Source organism: Podarcis cretensis (genome assembly GCF_951804945.1).
Source record: "Podarcis cretensis genome assembly, chromosome: 7".
NCBI classification, from domain to species: domain Eukaryota; kingdom Metazoa; phylum Chordata; class Lepidosauria; order Squamata; family Lacertidae; genus Podarcis; species Podarcis cretensis.
Genome location: NC_137176.1, coordinates 94431636 through 94448677, shown reverse-complemented (window position 1 = coordinate 94448677; position 17042 = coordinate 94431636). Strand labels below are relative to the sequence as shown.

Here is a 17042-nt window from a genome sequence, read left to right as displayed (position 1 = left end):
GATAGTGTCTTAGTATTGGAATCTAACAATTCTGTTTCTAATTTTGATTTTTCCACCTGGAAGCCAATTTTCTTGTCCAGATTATATGCCTCCCTTATTTGATAATAGTGAAGCCAATCTCGCACTTTATCTTTTAATTTCTCAAAGCCCTGCAATTTCAATTTATCTCCTTCTTGTTCCAAAATCTCCCAATATTTCGGCCATTTGGCCTCCATATTGAGCTTTTTCTGAGCCTTCGCTTCCATCGGTGACAACCACCTTGGGGTTTTACATTCAAGTAGATCTTTATATCTTTTTTTTTTAAATGATATTTATTAAAGTTTCGAATAAAAATATAAACACAGACAACAATAAAAACATACATAAACCAACAAACCAACAAGTATAAATTCAAACCTTATTTTCTAAACCTAATTTCCCCGACCTCCTCACACCTCCCCCTTCTGTATTCTAATCTCATATATCTTGTCAGCAAATCCATTTCCATGTTTCCCATAGTTTTTAATAATTCTATTCTTTTTCCTTAATCAACACCCCTGCAAACCACTAATTTTTAAACCCATGTCTTTCTAGCCTTCATTAATTTTATAATATTTATTAAGATAGTCTTTAAACTTCTTCCAATCTTCTTCCACTGTCTCTTTGTCCTGGTCTCGGATTCTGCCAGTCATCTCTGCCAGTCCCATATAATCTGTCATCTTCATCTGCCATTCTTCCAAGGTGGGTAGATCTGGTGTCTTCCAATACTTTGCGATAAGAATCCTTGCTGCTGTTGTGGCATACATAAAAAAAGTTCTGTCCTTCTTTAACACCACATGGCTAACCATACCCAGGAGGTAAATATACCTTCTTCAAGAAGGTATATTTAAATACCTTTTTCATTTCATTATATATCATTTCCCAGAAAGCCTTGATCCTTGGGCATGTCCACCAGAGGTGAAAAAAAGTACCTTCATTTTCTTTACATTTCCAACATTTATTATCTGATAAGTGGTAAATTTTTGCAAGCTTGACTGGGGTCATGTACCATCTATAAATCATTTTCATAATATTCTCTCTCAGGGCATTACATGCCTGTCAGGGGTTCAGGAGCAGAGGCACAGGGAAGAGAGGAGATGGAGAGCGAAGGGGAAGAATCCGAGGGGAGCGTAGGAGAAGAGGACAGTGGACCGAGGGATTCCATGAGCCTCTCCAGCGAATCGGAAGATTCACAGAAGGGGGCGTCAGTGGCCAGGGGTAGGGGGTTCCCAAGGGGAACGTCCCAGGAGCAAGGGGGCAGCAGGGACTCCCAGAGCAGTAGTTGGAAATCAGGACCAGCTTCCCCACCAGAGCAGAGTGGGGGGGAAGAGTCCCAAGGATCGGGGCCAGTGCATTCCCCACCAGGGAGAGAAGATAAGGCAGGGCTGACCACACCTCCATCGGAGAGTCAGACAACGGAGGGGAGGTCAGATCCGGCCAGCATCCCGGAAGAGGGAAGCAGTGACAGAAGTAGTGTAACGGTCAGGAGGAAGGTCACTGGGTTGGCGCGAGAGGCAAGTTCAAATGTACAGGAGCGCGGGACAGCAGAGAATGAGGATTGGGAACCGGGTCCTAAAGCCCGCCGGAGGCAGGGGGAGGAGCTAAGCGACTCAGCGTCGGAAGAGTCCAGAAAGGGCAATGCCCCAGCGGGCAGGAGGACCCAGAGGAGGAGAGAGCAGCGTAAAAGGTGGAGCAAGGCTAGGATCTTAAACTGGTGTCATAGGGGAGGAGACTCAGACGGTACTTCGCCGGTCTAGGGTTTAAGACGTAGAGCTGCGCGCTGCGGCTTTGAAATGGAAACTGAACCTCAGTAAAGACTTTTGTATATAAAGACAGCCTAGCGTTGGTCCTCTGTGAGCTGGGACCTAGAGGCAGCTCTGACAATGCCGTAAATTTCATGCCTGTGGTCCACAACCTTTCCCAGTCAGCAAACATAATGTTATGACCAATATCTTGTGCCCACTTAATGATCTTTATATCTTATCCAGACATTAAACAATGCTTATCTGACAATATGGTTTTTAAATGCTTTATGTGCTTTGACCTTATCATACCACAAATATGCATGCCACCCAATGGTCCTTGCTACTGTCAATGCTGGAGCATCAAGGGGTGTCTGGAGCCTGCAGTGAGCCATGTCAGGACCACAGTGCAGCAGTGCTCAGAGTTGTGCTGGTTTTTCAGGGTCAGCAGAAGAGTTCCATGGCCTGAAATGCTCTGTGCAGGAGCTGGATGATGTGCTCTTGAAAGACGTGGGTGGGAAAATCCATGCAGATGGACGGTGAGTTGAAGGGAAAGCACTTTCACTAGACATTGGGGGTTCTGGCCAGCATCTCCCGCAGCCTCCCCTCCCCTGCGCCGAAAGACCCCCTCTTTGGCCTCATGGTCTTAGCCCTTCCCCCCATTTCCCAGCTGCTGAGGCCCCTACCCATGAGGTTTCAGCTGCTGGGCAGTGTGGAAGACCTGCTCCCTCTTGTGCTTTCTCCCCATAAGGTGGCCACTGGTCATTGACCCTTCTGGGCAGGCAGCCATCTTCCTGCGATATCGGGACACCAACTTTCTGAACACGGTGAACCCCAGCGACATGGCTGAGGAGACACTTCGCCTGGCATTGCTGGGCTCTCTGCGGTAGGGGCACAAGCCAAATGCCGGGCAGAGAGGCTGCCCACTGCCAGGCAAAAACACCTGGGGGAGAGAAGCACTGCTGCTGCTGCCACCTGGTGACCCACAGCCGTGGCAGGAGTGGGGTAGCATCCAAAGGCATCTGGTCCACTGAGCAAGAGGCAAAGACTTGCCCTCTCCTGTCTCCTCCAGATACGGGAAGCCCCTTGTCTTTGACATGATGGAGGTGAACATGTTTGACACAGTGAAGAAGCAGCTGGAACGGCTTAAACCAGGCTTGGCAGAGGCACTGCTGGACAAGAAGATCCTACAGAATGAGAGGTGGGACAGTTGACCTTCCAACCTCTGTTTAAAAGCCCCCACAAAAGGAAAGCCCACCACCATCCAAGGGAGTCTGCTCCACTGTCAGACAACTCTTAGCATCAGTCCTGTCAACTGACAAATGGGTGCCCAAATCAAGAGAGCCAGTGGTTTTCTCAATGCCTTTAGTGCCTCCCCGCCTCCTACTGAGGGTGCTTGCTCCCCCTCCTTCAGTCTGCTCTCTCTCATTCCCTTTCTCCATTCTGGGCACTTGCTTCCCCCGTGGCCCTTCGAATGCTCCAGCCAGGCTTTGGGCAGCCTGCCATGCAAGTCCCAACCCCTCACCCCAGGACTGATGGGAGATTTATTTCAACCTACTCTTGCAGCTTCATTCTTTTGTGGGTTTCTACCAGATTTCTTATTTCTGCAAAATTCCAGACTTGTCATAGCTTTTTGCCACCTCCCACTTGGGTGCAGATGGTACTCTTTTTGTTGTATAGTAAGTGGCACAGAAATGAAGAGCAGGATGCTTTGGGCAGAAATTAATGGCCCTGCGCTCCATGAGCAGATGCCCCCAAGCCCCACCAAGCGAATATATTCATTGCCCAGAGCACTGGTCCTGCTTTAGGAAGCCAAGAGGCAGCGTGGAAGGTCAAGGGTCCCCTGCCCCCCAAGCATCAGCAGCACAGGGGCCACTTTCCATGAGATTTACTCCCGCCTTGCTCTGTCTGCAATCTTGCAGGTATCTCTCCCTACGGAGGCCAACAGATGGGCCTGAATATGCAGAGACAGAGTTTCAAGCAGCTCGAATAGAAAAATTCAAACTCTTCATTGTAACTAAACAGCAGCATCCTCCCGAAGAGATGCTGCAGCGGCTCCTTCCGATCCAGGTCATCCTGTCCCGGTAGGCAATGCACTGCAGGCGGCCTCATCCAGTGCTGGACATTAAAGGAAAACCTGAGCAGCGGGTTTGTGTCCTGTAATGAATCTTGTAGGCCCAGCACCCTGCAGGTTCTCTGCAAAGAGCTGGCTACCTGCAAAGCAAGGGGGCAAGTGGTTGCCAGCCCCCACCAGTGGCTGCAGGTGCTGCTGGCCCCCAAGTGAAGCTGCGGCCCTTAGCAGACTGCAGCCTCACTAAGACTTGCTTGTTTTCCCCCCTAGAAAGCGAGGCTTTCGGAGAGCCCCCTTCTCACACCAGCGTCCCTTTGTCCTGTGAAAAGTACATCCCAAAGCCTTGGGGCCAGTCCTCACCTCAGCCATGAAGCCTTTTCTTAGCACAACTCATTCCCCTTGACTCTTGCAAGCAGGCAGGCAGGCAGGCAGGCAGGCTTGAATGCAAATAAAGGTTTCCTTGAAAAGGTGCCTCTTGAGCATTTCTACTACACATCAATGCACCAGCCCCTGCAGGGGTCTCCCCTAGAACAAATTTAGGGAATTTGCATGGAGAGAAAAGGGAGGGAAATGTGTGGGTTGGAGACACCAGACATGGTTGGCACTCACTCACTTGGCCCAGGACTTTCCAAGAAAGAGGCAGCCTTCCACAAACACCCCACTCCTGCTCCCCACCCCCCGGTCTGCTTCTCAGGCTATTCCTTTGTGGTTGGTCAGTGAGAGAGCAGGATGCAGGACTCAGTGGGGTGAGCCTCATGCCGCTGACGGCCCGAGTCCATGGAGTGGCTTGAACAACCTGGACAACACAAGGTGAGTGAGGCAAAGGCTCTGCCAGCTCAAGAGAGAAGCATCACTTCTAAAATGTAAAGTAAACTTTATTGTCCTTGAACCACAAAATAGATTTCTTTGGTTGTACAAATGTCACTAGTTACAGTCTTGATCTCCCTCGGAGTGTTCTGGGAGAGGAGACAGACAGAGAGACATGCCACAGCCCAGCACCTAGAGAAGTTGTATGTTAGTCACGGAAACCCTGCCTGATCACTTCCCAAATTGCTCATTAAAAGCAAATGCTAAAATTAGATTAAAATCAAAAAGCTCTAACTGCTGCTGTGGAAGCAGCCACTGTGCAGCTTGAGAGAGGCAGGCAGAGGGAAGCCTCCCCTTGCCCTCTGCAGACAAACACAAGTTCTGTTAAAATGACCCTCTGATTTTGGCATGAGGAGCTGCTGCATCTTTTCCTTTGGCAGAGGCTGCCTGGCAAGTTTGCACACGTGATGAGAGCACACACACACACGCCAGCCACCGCCACCCACTGCTCACCACCACCCAGCCAGGAGCGAGGCAAAGCCACTGCCACGCACAGGCAGTGCCACTCTTCTCTGAAAGGGGCCTGAGAGGCTGGAGCCAGCAGGCAGAGCAAGCAGCAGCCCTGGCCCTCGCTGGAGCACCCTCGGCCGCCAACCTGTGCCTCAACATCTTTGCCCTACCCTGCACTACCCCTCTCCCTGCGCCCCAACCACCAAATCCCCCCTTGTACCTGTACCTTCTATCTGCTTCACCCCATCCTAATGAAACTAGCCTGCTCCTACTCTTGCTCCCACGCTGCTCTACATTTGCTAGCACCAGGCAGCTCCCAAACGTTCCCTCCGGCCCTTGCTGAAGAGGCAGAAGTGCCCATTTCCGCCCGTGCCCCCCTCATGGCATGGATGGCCCCCCAGAAGGAGAAGGAAAATGGCAGCACTTGGCAATAACTCCCCCTCTCCCTCCCCATCCTGCACAAGGGTGCTGTCCCTCTACTGCCCTTTGCCAGGGAGGGGGCGGGACAGCTGGTGTTTACCAAGCGGCCCCCTCGCTGTTTGGCAAATGTCAGCTGGGCAAACAGTGGTCAGCCTGAAGCAGCTGCAGCACTTGGGCACCCCTGCCCTCGCACGCACGCACTCCCACCCAATATTTACACGCACACATGCCCTGCATGGGTCCCCCCGCCCCATCACTGCTCTCTTCGGCCCCCGTTTGCTCACAACCTGCCCCTCTGCGTGAGGAGGAGGGGGAGTCGCAGCCCACAAGATGCCAGCTGCGGCTCCAGGGAGCTTGTTCTGTCCAGGCCCACCTGGGAGCCCGCTGGCCACATCACCACACTGTCCACAGAGCGGACCCCCCACTTGGCTTGGTGGTGTTTCTAACAGCCCCCAAGGGCAAGTCTACTATGTGGGGACAGCAGTTTCCAGATTGTGCTGGGTTGGTCGGAGTTTGCGCTTGCCGCCGCTGCTGCTGCTGCAGAGCCCCATCTCTTCCCGAGGGGGAGTTGCGCTGGGAGTCGAGGGGTCGTGCGCCCCAAGGGGCTCCTGGGCTGCTGCCTGTCCGTCTTGCTCCTGGCTCACTGGAGTGGGGGGAGAGCAGAGGGAAAGAGGTCATGGAGGGCTGAAGGGGCGGCAGCATCTGACCCCAACCCCCTGCCTGGCTTGATTCAGGAGGTGCCCAGGGCAACCTCTGCCCCCTTTGGGCACTGCCTGCTGCAGGAGGCTCTGGAGCCCCCAGGCCGGGCCCTTCTGCTGCCTGCACAGGCTGTGGCCCCGCAAAAGTGGGTGGGGAACTGGGAGGCCTCCGCTTTCCAAGCAGTGTCCAGCCAGCTTCAGGTGGGCTGAACCGAGGTGCCCAAAGCAAGACCTCAGAAACACACAGACAGACAAACAGGCAGGCAGGCAGGCAGGCAGGCAATCCAAGGCAGGCCGAGATCCTTCTCCTTCACTGGTGGCGAGCAGGAGCCTTTCAAGCAGTCAGAAGTGGCGGATCCTGACACGCCTCCCAGGTCCACTTGCTGTGCCCAACACACACACACACACCCCGGGGAAGAATGGGAGCCAGTTGCTCCAAAGCAGCTTCCTGAGACCAGAGGTGGCAACTTGGGCCCCAGACTGGGTGCCCAGTGGTGCGTGTGCACGACGTCATGACGTCACATCACTCGTGACGGTGATGGGGCTGGGGCAGCGGAGCCTGGGTGCCCATGGCCCCATGGAGATGGCACTCCGGCGCCCCACCCCCACCGTGGCAACCAGGCCAAGACCTCTGCTGCAAGTCCTCTACTGCACCCCAGAAGCATGTCCATGGCCACAGCAGACCCCAACAGGGGTGCCAGAGAGCCAGCGGAGATAAGGCAGGGGGCAGAGGCCAATAGCAACGCAATGGCGAGGCACCCACAGTAGACATTTTGTGGGTGCCCAAACCCTCAGGACCCCCCAGAGATGCCACCAGTGCCTGAGACCTAGAAGCAACCTCAATGCTCTTCCACAAAGTCCCTCATCTTTTGAGAATGCTTCCCCCCTCCTGCCTGCCAGACACCTTCAAGCCTTGCCTGGAATTAGGCTTCCAGGGTCAGGGTCCGTGAGGGTATCCCCAACTTCTTTCCAAGGGAGGCGGCTGGGCATGCTCATTGGGCCACTCCCAGCCCCTTAGGCAGGATCTGACCCCCCCCCCCGACCCCACCAACTGCATGCTCATCACAGCACTCCATTCCTAGGCAGTGCAAGGGCATCCTACCCACTGCTCCTTGCTGCTCAGCTGACCATTCACTCTAGAAAGGAACAGAAAAAGCAGAGGCCTCAGGAGAGAAGCGCTGGTGGCAGCACCCAAGGCCAGGAGGCTCCAGCTGGGCACTCACCTGAGCTGCTGGCATCGTTGAGTCTGCAGGTGCTTCCGCCATCTGGAGTCTGGAAGGGCAGTGCAAAGCGGGATCAGTCCCTGCCTGCTCCCCACCACCTGCCCCCCAGGACATAAAGCACCCCTTGCCCGTTCCCACATGGTTGGGGGGTGGGGAGCAGGTGCTGAAGAACAGAGCATGCAGTGGGAGGGGGAGAAAGGGGGTGCAGAGAAGGGCAGGCAGGAGGGCCCAGAGGCAAGAGAGGAATTCCAGAGCCAGGGTGCCTGGTGCTAAAGTGCCCCTCACTCAGCCTCTGGGCCCCCTGCCCACCCGCCAGGCAGAGGGACAGAAAAGCAGGTCGGGCATGAGGTGGGGCCAGGGAGATCTGGCAAGAGATCCCACCAGAGCCCGTTACGTATCTTGTGTGGTTCACATGCTCCCTATCTGTGAGGCCCCCAGATCCCAAGACACTGCTGGGAGGAGGGCCTCCTAAGGGCAGGCCCTGCTGGCAGACGGAGGCTTCCCAAGACAGAAGCCAACTGGTCTTTGGAGCCTCCAAGGAGACGGCTGGAAAGGCAGAGGGGCAAGGCAGGCAGCAAGCGGCCCCCTCGCCACCAGCACTGCAGAGCCAGCCAGATCATGAGCCAGGATGAGCCCAGCAGCCTAAAGCCGCTGCCAGGCAGGATCCAGCACAACACCTGCCTGCCTTGGGGGTGTCGTTGTGGCATGGCCTGGAGATGGCAGGGAGGGGGCCAAGAAGCCACTACAGGGCAGCCTGGCCTGCCTGAAAGGGGTCTTCAGCAGCCTCTCCTGTCACAGACCTTGGAAGGAGGGGCAGCAGGGCTCCCACAAGGTCTGGGACTCTGCTCTGGGTTGGGGGCAGCCTCCAGCCTAAGCCCTGGTGGCTGCCAATGACCCCCAGGACTCTATCCTCCCCCTGCCCAGGCTAGATGGGGGCAGGAGGTGGAGCATCAGACCCAGACTGCCGGGGGGGGGTGTTCCTGACTGCCCCCACCACATGCAGCTTGTACCTGGATTTCATAAACTGGTTTGGAAGAAGGAATGGCAGCAAATTCCCTGTAGAGAAACTTCTTTTCAGGCACAGACTGGAGGGCCAAAGGAGTGGCAGAAAGAAGGGAAGAGGCAGAAAGAGAGAGGGGGAAAGAGGATGAAGGAGCATGTGGGGAAGCAGGAGGGGAGGCTCCGGGGGGGGCAGGGGGGCCCTTCCTGCTGCTCTTCTTGGCAGGCTGCAGGGCTGGACGGGGGGGGGGGGAATCAAGGGGCTCCCTCATGAAGTTTCCCTGTGGCAGCCATCTTCCCACCTCCTCAAGGGTCTCACTCCCTAAAAGACCCCCCCCCCATCTGCCCTGGCCAACGACAGAGTGCAGCAGCAATGAGGTCATGCCTGAGGCCCACAGAATGCCCCCCCTCCCCAAAGGGGGAGGCTGGCTGTGCTGGTCAGGGCAGGAGCAGAGACTGGGTGGGGAGAGTCAGAGCAAGAGGGAGCACCAGGGACCCCCCAAAACAGACAGAGGGAAGAGTGTGGGAAGCAAGGAGGGAGCCTTCTGGGCCACGGCCAGGCGCACCCCCGACCTGAAGAGCTACAGGAACCTCCATGCTCACAGCCCCCCAGCCCCCCTCCTCTGAAGCATGACAGGTGCTGGGTCCCCCTCCTTACCAGCCTGCCTGGAGAAGTCAGCATCCGGGTGCTGCAGTCTGAAAGAGAGACAGGATTTGGAGAGAAATGAGAGGATAAATTGTGCAAGGGGGGGGGGGAGACATCAAACCCATGCCTCCCCCCTGAGCCGCTGTGGGTTCCCCTTCCTAAGCCAGACTGCCATGAAAGAAGGTGACCTACCCTCCAGGGGGGTGGGCGAGGGGGTGGGGGCGGGCGAGGGAGACTCCGCCAGCTGCTCCAGGGTGGACCTCTTCTTGCCCTCCTTGGACTTGGCAATCACCATCTGGGCCTTGAGGGCATCCTGCTCCAGGGACTTCATCCTGCCAGGCGGGAGGAAGAGAGGTTGGCACACCTGGGGTGGGCTGGCAAGACAAGAACCGTCACCCGGGGCGGGGGGACGGGACATTGCAGGGCCCTCCTCACTTGGCCAACGGAGGAGGTGCTGAGTGGAGTCGCCCCCATTGCTGCAGAGAAGGAAGAAACTTGGTAGGGAGCAGAAGGGCCCCCCTTGCCTCCTTCATCCAGGGCGGAGGCTCTCAGGAGCAGCTGAGGGTGCAGATCTGCCCCAGCCTGGTCTCTTGCTTGGCAAACACGCCTGTCCAGCGCAGGAGGAGCAGAGGAGGCAGAGCAGGGACTCTCCAGTGGCGGCACCAGCCAGGCCTTCAGCATAGGTGTGGCCCAGCTGCCCCTCTGGACGGGGGGGGGGCACCTCTGGGGCTGTGCAGGCCCTGGGGTGTAGGTGGGGTTGTGTGGAAGTTCTGCACACCTGGGGTGGCCCCCTGGCCCAGGGCTTCTTGTGGTGGTGGTGGCGGCGGCAGCAGCAGCAGCAGCAGCAGGGCCCTGCCCCCCCAGTGCCTGCTGACGGGCGTGGTAGAGCCTCCTGGCCAGATCCTGCTCATACTCTTTCATGCTCTCTTCTAGGGTGGAAGAGCTGAGGAGGAGGAGGAGGAGGAGTAGAAGGGAGGCGCCGAAGACGTCCCGACAGGCAGGAAGATGGCAGAGAGAGAAAGACAGAAAGAAAGAAAAGGAGAGGGAAGGAAAGGGTGGGCAGGAGAAAGAGGCAGGTGCCAACACAGGGGGGGGGCGGGGGGCGGACCTCACCTGTCCTGGTCAGTAGAGAAGAGGGCAGTCCCCCCTGCCCCCCCCCCAGATCACAGACAAGCGAGTCCCACCAGGTGCATACAGATGGGTGGAGGGGGGCAGGAGGCAGGGGCTGCCCTGGAGGGCTCCACATGCAGCCAGCTACAGTGAGGGAAGGGGACTCCAAATGGGTTGGGCTTCTGAGGGGCACAGTCACACAAGGGGAGACAAGGAAGGCGGTCCAGAACCTCTTCCCAAGACGCCTCCCAGCCTCTCTCGTTCGGTTCCCGGCTGGCATCAGCAACTGGCAGGGGGACGAAGGAGAGGAGGGAAGCCAGTTCAGGGTCTTTATTAGGGGCGGGGCTGCCTGAGGTCCCCAGAGCCCTGTGGAGATTTGGAAGGTATGGCTCAGGGCACCGCTGCCAGGCTGAGCCCCTTGCAGAAAACCTGGCCTCTCTGTTCCTGGGCTGCCTTCGCCAACCAGACCCTGAGCAGCAACGGAGAGGAAAGAGGAAACGGCCTGGGAGGCGAAATGGGGGCCACTTAAGGGCAGAGACTGAACTGAGCGGCGAGCAGATGAGGCTCCTCGTCCTGCCGCAACAAGAACCAGAGGGGGGACTTGATAGGCGGAAGAAGGGCCCTTGGACCCAGTGCAGCCAACCCCCTCCAGTGCGGACTGGAGCTGGTGGGGCAGCTGTCCCTTTGGTGACGACAGCCGCCATGGCATCTCACCCAGGAGAGCTTTTCTGGGCAGCCTCAGGGTCTTTGCAGATGAAGCAGCTCCCCTCCCTTCAGACTGGGGGCTGCAGGCGGAGCAGGGCCAGCCGATTTCTCTTGGGCCCCTTTGGCTCCTTCTGGACTTGAGCAGCCTGAGGATGCGGACAGAACCCCGAGAGGCAAAGCAGAGCACCTGGACGCTCCATCTTGGCTCCTCCTCTTCTCAAACCTCTGGACTACATGAAATGTTCCATCCTTGGGCAAAGGGCATGGCAGCCTCTCAGCAGAAAGGTGAACTTTGTCCTGTGCAAATAAGTGGTTTTTCTTCTCTTTGCTAGGACTTATCCCTGCAGAAGCCATGCTACTTCCATTTCAGCAAGACACGTCCTTCTATATATCTGGCAATTATATCTTCTAGCAACAATGCCTTCTGGAGCCAGTTTTTCTGGAAGCAGATGTTAGTTTAACCAGCATGTAATTCATCATATCCTCTCTTAGAAACCTTTTTTTAAAAAAATCTAACAACTGGCCACTTTCCAGGGCTGATCTTAGTGACAAGAGGGTTTTTGTGTGTGTGTGTGTGTGTGTGTGTGTGTGTGTGTGTGTGTGTGTTTAAGCTTACCAGCAATTTGACATTTGAGCGCTTTAACAACTCCTGGGTGAGTGCTATCTGGACCCAATGATCTGTCAGTTTTTACTTCATCCTTAAAGCCTAGAATTTTGTCTCTTGTTACCACTATTTCTCTGTTCCTCTGACTCCCTTCTGGTGAAAACTAGAAAAAGGGGAAAGAAACAAATGATTCTGAGACACTTTGACTTAAAATAAATACTGGATTGATATTATCATGGACTGAATGTTTTAAGTAATCTTTTTCCCCTTTTTTATGCAACCAGCAGATAGAACATTTCTTTCCCTTTTGTCTTTTATTTTGCTTTTATCTATCTCTCTCTTCTTGTTTCTCTTTTCTTTTCTTTTCTTTTCTTTTCTTTTCTTAGTCTTCTTCATGTTCTTTCTTCTTTGGAGTCGTACGTTTGGGAACTTTGCTAAGGTCCAGGGATTGTGCATTCATGGGGGTGGGAGATTGTTGATGGAGGGTCCTGGGCGGGAGACGGGGAAACGTTGGTCTCCCAGCATGAGAAGATGGGAGAAGAAAGGGAGGCCCCTCAGGGAGAGCTGAGAGGGACGGCTACCTTCTCTGGGTGGTGGGGGCTGACAATTACCTTCAGGAGAGGACTGTGTATTTCTTTGTAGTTGTCATCTTATTGTATTGTGTAAAAATTGACATCTGTCCACTTTCAAAATGTTGACAGGTTAAACTTGTGGTCCACTAAGCCCCTTGATCCTTTTCCAATATATTACTGGCAATGTATTTTTAATCTCTGTTGGAAGTGGCTGGGGAAACCCAGCCAGATGGGGTACAAATTATTATTATTATTATTATTATTATTATTATTATTATTATTAGCCAGGTGTCCCCCATCTTACATTTGTGCACCTGATTCTTCCTGTCTAAGTGCAGAACATGACATTTGTCCCTGATGAAACTCATTTTGTTAGCTTGGGCCCAGTTCTCCAATCTGTCAAAGTCCTTTTGAATCCCAATTCTGTCTTCTGAGGCATTAGCTGCCCCTCCCAGTTTGGTGTCACCTGCAATTTTGATGGGCATCACCTCAATTCCTTCATCGAAGTTGTTTATGAGGAATTTGAACAACGGGCCCAGGGCAGAACCCTGAGGTACCCCACTTGTCACTTTTTGGGGGTATATATCTTAAAAGAGCATGCTTCTTTCTTATTTTTTTCATCCTCTTAATGGGGTCTCTGCCAGCCATTGGGTCGTATTTCAAATGAACCTTTTAACCGACAGAGAGACATTTTCAGGAGTATAGATGTTTTGGAAGTAATTAAAGGCGGCTTTGTTGGTCTTTGCCCCAGGGACTGACCTCCAGGGCTATTGAGTGGGGCTGGGGCACGTTTGTGGTTCTTCCGCTCCCAGGTTACTCACCCCATCTGTCTGAGTCCTTTGAAGATACCTCCATCCCACAGCAGGGGAGCAATCCTTCCAGAGCATTTGCAAGTTAATTCCTGTTACTGTATGTTTCTTCCTCAGAGATAATACGATAGACAGTAGCTATGTTCATCACCACTTAATTGCCTCTGCCGACAGCGTCTCAACAGAGGCAACTAACCAGCTATGATGCCTCCTCGAAAGTCCTCCTCCAAGGGTGCGTGATGTGGGGCTGCCACCTCCTCAAGCGCCAGGAAGCGGCCACTTGCCACTTGCCAGTATTTGCCTCACGCTTCTGGGTCCAGGGAGGTCTTATTAAGTGGGGAGGCATCAATGCCTCCTTTGACCCCCAGCCAGCCCCTGCGGCTAGTTCTAAGAGGCCAAGATGAGCAAGGGCCAAGGCTGGTCGCACTTCTTCAAGCCGCTTGTCCATATCCTCAGGCTGCAATAATCAAAACTGATACAGTGCAGAGGAAGTAGACCGTGTGCTAGATGCCTCTGCTAGATTGCTCTGTGGTGGCATCCCTCTGTCCAAATCTGAGTCATTTTGTCCCTCAAACGCCTGGCAGGGATCTTGTGGCTAGCCCCCGGGGGTGTCAGGGCAACCGTCTCTTGGCCAGGGAACACAAGGTCATTCACACTCAGAAAAGCTTGGCCACACAGCTACTTGTGGAAGCCATGGTGATGATAAAGTCAGATTTCTTTGCTGCAGTCACCACCACATGGCAGGCGCAACAGTGCCACTTCCCCTGTTTTGAGTCAGGCTAATTTACGCCACCCCAACGCAGTGGGTGCCCCACCCCGGCAAAGCAGAGCAGCTGCCTTCTGCCCAAACCTTACCAGGGAATGGTCCATGCAGGATGACAGTTCCCCAATGCCCCTCTGCCAGCTCTGCCAGGGAGGTGGGCAGAGTGGGGGGTGGATGGGGCATTAACCCCACCTGCATTCTGTCAGGACTGGTGGCGAGGCAATGGGGTGAACATTCAGGCCACAGGGACCCACGGGAGCAGAAGGACCCACAGAAGCGGAGCAGAGGCACCCATGGTGGCCCCCTGGCCTCCCACACGCCCCACCTGAGGACCCCCGGCTGGCCGTGGGGCGAATGCAGGGCCCACTCTGGCCTGATCTAGCAAAGGCAACCGATGAGTAAGGCAAGCAGCTGCGAAACCCAACATGCTGTGAGTTGGTGCTCCACAGCCCCCTTCAGAGACCATGTCTGGGGGGCGGGAGAGGGATGCTGGCCCTGCCCGCCCCTCCCCACCTACCGTGCAGCTCGCCACATGGCCCTCTTCTCGGCCTCCAGCGCCCGGCGCTCGGCTGGGGAGAGCTCCTTCCTCTCCTGGGCGCTGAGCAGCTCTGGGCTCTGCATGCGGAGGCGCTCCTGCTGGCGGCGCTCGGCCTTCGCCGTCCTGACGGGGGCCCCAGGCTCACTGCCACTTCTGGGGTACACGGGGCTCAGCCTGGCCAGGAGAGAGCGTGGCTCAGTGGGGCAGACCCACCCTCCCTGCCCCACAGGCCCCACCCTCCGCCTGCCCTCCCATCTTACCCAGCCATGGAAGTGGGCCGCATCTCCGGCCTCCGGCCCTCCTCCAGGGAATTCCTCTGCGAGGAGCCATTCTGCCTCTCCGGCTCTGGGAACCTGGCAGGGCACAAAGCTCTGTGAGCCCCAGCCAGGGCAGGGACGGGGCGGAGCCCAAAGGGGACCCCTGGGGAGAGGAGTCCGCAGGCGGACGCTAGAAGCCCTCAGGCCAAGCGCTGGGACTTGGAGGGCGATCCCAGAGCTGTGGACGAAGGAGGGAGAAGGCTTCTCTTCCCACCAGGGGCCCTGGCTGGTTCCTGGCAGAAGGGGACGCTGGGCTGGAGAGACAGAGCACGCCTGCGCTCTCCGGATCAAGCCCTGCCCCCTCCCCGGCGTGGGCACAAGCGCAGAGGGCAAGGCACGCAGTTCACTCACCAGGGCGTGGAGGGCAGCAGGCTCTGCCCATCCAGCTTCTCCACTTTGTACTCCACACCCTCGATGAAGATGCTGGAGGGGACGTCTGGGGGGCGTCTCTGCCTGGCGGCCTCTTCCTCTTCCTCTTCCTCCTCCTCCTCCTCCTCTTCCTCCAGCAGCTGAGCTCGCTTCTGCTGCAGTTTGCGAGCTGCCAAGTGAGAAGCCGGCAGGTCAGCCTCCCCACAGCCCCCCAAGGGTGGAAGGACCCCGGCTGGGCAAGGGAATGCCTCCAAGAGGGAGCAGCCGAATGAGATCCAAAGGTGAACCAGGAAGACAGGCGGGGGGGGGGGATCCTCCTGAAAGGCATGAGGGGACCCCACCCCATCTTTCTATGTCCTCCTCCTCCCCACCAGGCCGGCGGCTGCTGCAGAGCGCTGCTTAGCCAAACATGGAGGGGGAGGGGGGTTTCACTATAGTGTTTCACTATAGAGCAGCTCCTCCCCCCCCCAGCAGTTAGCGGCCTCTGGGCTAGTAGCCCCTGGGGGGCCTTGGCCTGGCTAACCCCATGGCACGCACCTTCCTCCTCCTTCATCTTCCTCAGGTCTTCCTCCCCAACCAGCGACACCCTCTTGGGCGGCTTCTCGGCCGGCTGCTGCTTCAGCTCCACCTCAAAGTACTTCTGCCTCTCGCGGAAGGACCTCTGCTCTGGGCTGTGCAGGCCGCCCCCCAGCAGTGGGGCCTGGCCAGGAGAAGCAGGGCCCCCCGCTCCCCTGAAACTCACCTCAGATGGGGAGGGAGGCTGCTCTGCACTCTTCTGCTTCTGGGGCTCCTGAGGGAAGAAAGGGCAGGCAATGGCTGCATCCGCAAAGGGCACTCTGCCCCCCAAGGCCCCCCCCAAGCCGCCCCCCCACTCACCTCAGGCTCCAGGAGCAGATGTGGAACTGGGACAGCCGCAAAGGCCTTGTAGGCCTGCTTGGCGCTGACGGGGACGTCGCCTGGCGAGGGGGGCCTGGGAGAGCGCGGCTGGGGGCAAGAGGGCGCAAGTCAAGAGGGAGCGCGGCCCCAGGCCAAGGGGGTGCCACTCAAGCCACCAGCACACCCCCCCATCAGCCCCAGGGCAGCAACTTACAGAGTTGTGGGTGCTGGAGCAGAGCTCGGGCTGCTGGAATGGATTGGGGCTGTCCCGGCCTTCCGAGGTCACCAGGGCTGGGGCTGGGCGCATGCGGGTGACGGGCTGGATCACGCCCGGCTTGGTCTGGCATTGGGGGGGGGGGGCAGAGTCAGCCAGAACAAACTAGAGCAAACTCAAGCCTCCAACCCAAAGGCAAGCAAAGGTCAGGGCAATGGCTACACAAGTCTGATTGTTACCCTCTGATAACAAGGGACAAATTGGACAAAATGAATTAAAGCAAGGTGTCCCCAAGCATGGGGGTCGCCCACAAACTTGTGTGACAAACTACCCCCCCCCCCGTGCTCTGACTGCAAGTGGCTGCACCATCTCAGAGTCCTGCTGATGCCAAGAGGGGCTGGGCAAGGCCCCTTGGAGGCAGCAGGCGCCCAATGGTCACAGCCCAAGGCCCACATGGCGCCAGAGGAGGCCAGGAGAACTCACCGAAGACTTGCTTTCGCTGTGGCTGGGAACAAAGTGGACGACAGCCTGGAAGGAGAAAGTCAGGAAGGCATTTGGGGGCCGGGAGGGGCGCTGGGGGCCCCCACCCAAGCCCAGGCACCTCCAAGCTGGCCATGCCAGAACCAGGAGCCCCTCCCCAAACTTACCCCATATTAAGCTCTTGCCCCTGCTCCCAAAAGAGACTCCACATCTTGAACTATGCTGGAAAGGCCCCCCAGTGATGCCACAAACTGGCTCCTCCTGCCCCTCCCAGACTACAGCTAGAAACCACTCTTGCAGAAGCAGCCAAAAAGACCAGCAGCAGCCAGTGGGGCGAGTAGTGAGGGTCCCCCGCCCAGCCCCACAGAGCATCCTCCCCAAGCACAGCCTCAGCAGCCCCCTCCCCCCACCCAGGGCAGAGGAGGAGAGCGGGCACAGCACACCAAGGGGGCACTTACAAAGCGGGTCTCTCTGCCCACCAGGTGGGCTGGCCGGGGGGCAGCAGGAGGCTGGAAGGCAGCAGTGCCAGGGAGAGAACCAGAGAGAGAACC

At 56.6% G+C, this 17042-nt stretch overlaps 2 protein-coding genes across 30 annotated transcripts in view; one reads left to right on the top strand and one right to left on the bottom strand.

The window, feature by feature from the left end:
• Nucleotides 1-11786, top strand: part of IQANK1 (IQ motif and ankyrin repeat containing 1) — a 36063-nt gene extending 24277 nt beyond the window's left edge. For 6 of the 12 annotated variants that reach the window (XM_079984300.1, XM_079984301.1, XM_079984295.1 and 3 more), the window contains 5 exons: nt 2203-2299; nt 2512-2646; nt 2833-2961; nt 3683-3844; nt 4102-4298. In XM_079984300.1, the coding sequence (XP_079840426.1) occupies nt 2203-2299; nt 2512-2646; nt 2833-2961; nt 3683-3844; nt 4102-4156 (578 nt within the window). In that variant the 3' untranslated portion in view covers nt 4157-4298. Of the gene's footprint in view, nt 1-2202; nt 2300-2511; nt 2647-2832; nt 2962-3682; nt 4299-11281 lie in introns of those variants that run through there. The other 6 variants (XM_079984297.1, XM_079984299.1, XR_013840856.1 and 3 more) reach the window with 5 other exon arrangements.
• SCRIB (scribble planar cell polarity protein) overlaps nt 4686-17042 on the bottom strand; it is a 52637-nt gene continuing 40280 nt past the window's right edge. For 10 of the 18 annotated variants that reach the window (XM_079984067.1, XM_079984078.1, XM_079984083.1 and 7 more), the window contains 14 exons: nt 16950-17000; nt 16495-16539; nt 16012-16137; nt 15798-15905; nt 15459-15711; nt 14904-15090; nt 14496-14588; nt 14215-14409; nt 9913-10077; nt 9327-9466; nt 9147-9184; nt 8500-8574; nt 7490-7538; nt 4686-6211 (listed from right to left, as the gene is read on the bottom strand). In XM_079984067.1, the coding sequence (XP_079840193.1) occupies nt 6036-6211; nt 7490-7538; nt 8500-8574; nt 9147-9184; nt 9327-9466; nt 9913-10077; nt 14215-14409; nt 14496-14588; nt 14904-15090; nt 15459-15711; nt 15798-15905; nt 16012-16137; nt 16495-16539; nt 16950-17000 (1701 nt within the window). In that variant the 3' untranslated portion in view covers nt 4686-6035. Of the gene's footprint in view, nt 6212-7368; nt 7403-7489; nt 7539-8499; nt 8575-9146; nt 9185-9326; nt 9467-9912; nt 10078-11554; nt 11717-14214; nt 14410-14495; nt 14589-14903; nt 15091-15458; nt 15712-15797; nt 15906-16011; nt 16138-16494; nt 16540-16949; nt 17001-17042 lie in introns of those variants that run through there. The other 8 variants (XM_079984068.1, XM_079984076.1, XM_079984077.1 and 5 more) reach the window with 6 other exon arrangements.